General features: G+C 55.7%; 1 protein-coding gene across 1 annotated transcript in view; it reads right to left on the bottom strand.

Annotated features, from left to right (window-relative positions):
- Positions 1 to 1,981, bottom strand: part of LOC102760751 (GRIP1-associated protein 1-like) — an 11,230-nt gene that overhangs the window by 5,482 nt on the left and 3,767 nt on the right. The window contains 3 exon segments of the mRNA XM_015566188.1: positions 375 to 484; positions 577 to 1,679; positions 1,682 to 1,976. Of these exon segments, the coding sequence (XP_015421674.1) occupies positions 375 to 484; positions 577 to 1,679; positions 1,682 to 1,976 (1,508 nt within the window).

Genomic DNA, 1,981 nt, shown 5'->3' on the forward strand with positions numbered 1-1,981 from the left:
TCCTCCTGCTGGCCTTCTGCCAGGCGCTGAAAGAGCTCAGCCACTTCCTCATCTGACAGTTCTGCTGGTCTCGGGGGCTGGGCCTGAGGGCTGCTGGATAAGGACCGGGCTGGAATGGTCGAGCTCTCCTTCTCACGCACGATCTCTCGGTAACTGAAGGAGGAGACGCTACTGCTGTCCCCAGTCTGGGTCCGACTTGGTGAGTTCATTTCTGAGAGAACCAGCTCCTCGAGTCCGGAACGGTTCTTGCTGTTGGTGAGAATGTCCTGCAGCCGCTCCTGCAGCTTATCCGCCCGTTTCCTCGCCAGGTGCAGCTGCCGCTTGAGGTCCTTGATCGCAGCACTGCCCTTCTCCAGGATGCGCTGTCCATCCACGTGTCCTTCACCTCCTGCTTCAGGTTGCTGATGGTCTTCAGGTGGGAGTCACGCTCCTCCTGGGCCTGCTGGAGCTGATCCAGAACACCCTGTAGTTCCTCTTCCTTGTTCTGTAAAGCAGAGAGCAGCTCAGGCCTCAACTTAGGAGACAGTCCCAGAGCCTCTCCCTCCCCGGAGAGGAATGCCACCATGCAATAGGCACCTTCAGCTCCTTGGCGTGCTGCTCCTGACACTGCTTCAGGGCGTCCTCTTGTTCCTGCTGCTACTGCTGCAGGGATTCCTCAGCCTCCCTCAGGCGCCGTTCAAACCAGCCCTTGGCTCCATCCATAGAGTGCACCTGAGCTTGAAGCTCTTCCACTGTCTGCTGGAGACTCCCCAGTTCCCGAGTGCGGGCCTTCTGCTCTCGGATCTGGGCACGGAGCTCCTCCTCCTGCCGTTTCTTGTCCTCATGCAGCTCATGGAGCTCGCGCTCACAACAGGCACGCACCCCCAGCACCTCCTTCTCATGCTGAAGTCGGACAGCTCCTAGCTCTTCCTTGTGCTGGGACTTCTCCTGCAGCGTCTCTATTGCTAGCTCATCCAGCATGGCCTTCCGCTTCTCAGCACTCTTCCTAGCATCCTGTAGTTCCTGGGTCAATTGTTCCTTCTCCTGACTGATTTCTTGAAGTTGTTCCAGCAGCCGACTATTGGCCCGTAATGACTCCTGAAGCTGGGAGTTGAGGTCATCTTTCTGTCCCATGAGGTGCTCATACTCAGTCTGCCGCAGCTGCAACTCAGATGTCAGCTGAGCAGTCTGTTCGCGGAGCATATTCAGCTCTTGGGTCTTTGCTGTTTGGATCTGATCTTGTAGGGCTCGCAGAGCTGCTGCATGTTCCAGCCGTTCTCCCTGTCGCTGATCTCTGAGCTCTGCCAGGCTCTGATTGGCAGCGTCGAGCTCCTGCTGCAGCTTCTGATTTCTAGCCAACCTAGCTTTGAGATCAGCTTCCTTCTGCTGCTGTAATTCCTCAACCTTGTTCCGGCTTTCATTGAATAATGTCTCCTTCTCTGTCTGCAGACAGCAAAAACTTTCTTGCTTCTTTTTCAGTTTCTCTGAGAGCTTAGCAAGTTCTTCCTGTAGCCTGGATGTTTCGGCTTGCTTTGAACTCTCCAAGCCTTGTAGTTGCTCCCAGAGCAATTTCTTCTCCTCCTCCATTTCCCACGTCAGCTCCACCTCTGCCAGTGGCATGGGGGACAAGACGGTGGGGGTTTGGTTCTCCAGCTGGTCCCCTTGGCCTTCAATGGCAGCTGTGGACTTCCCAGCCTCTTCCCATAGCGCTCCTGCAGAGCTGCCACATTCTTCTTCTGCAAGGCTGTATTTTCTGCCTGCAGTCTCAGCAGCTCCCCATCCACAACGCTCCCGGCCTGGGCAGCCCCTGTCTTGGAAGCCTCATCCTTCAATTGCTGGTTCTCCAGCTCCAGATGTTCCATCTGGCTGCAGAGCTTGCTGAACTCGGCCATAAGTGTGCTGTTCTGCAAGCGGAAGTCCTCCTCTTGGCTGTGCAGCTTTGCTTGCAGCATTTCATTTTCACTTAGCAGCCCCTCAACTTCCTGAGCTTTCTTGCTCTTGC

The sequence above is a fragment of the Myotis davidii genome, unplaced genomic scaffold, assembly GCF_000327345.1.
Source record: "Myotis davidii unplaced genomic scaffold, ASM32734v1 scaffold602, whole genome shotgun sequence".
In the NCBI taxonomy this organism is placed as follows: Eukaryota; Metazoa; Chordata; class Mammalia; order Chiroptera; family Vespertilionidae; genus Myotis; species Myotis davidii.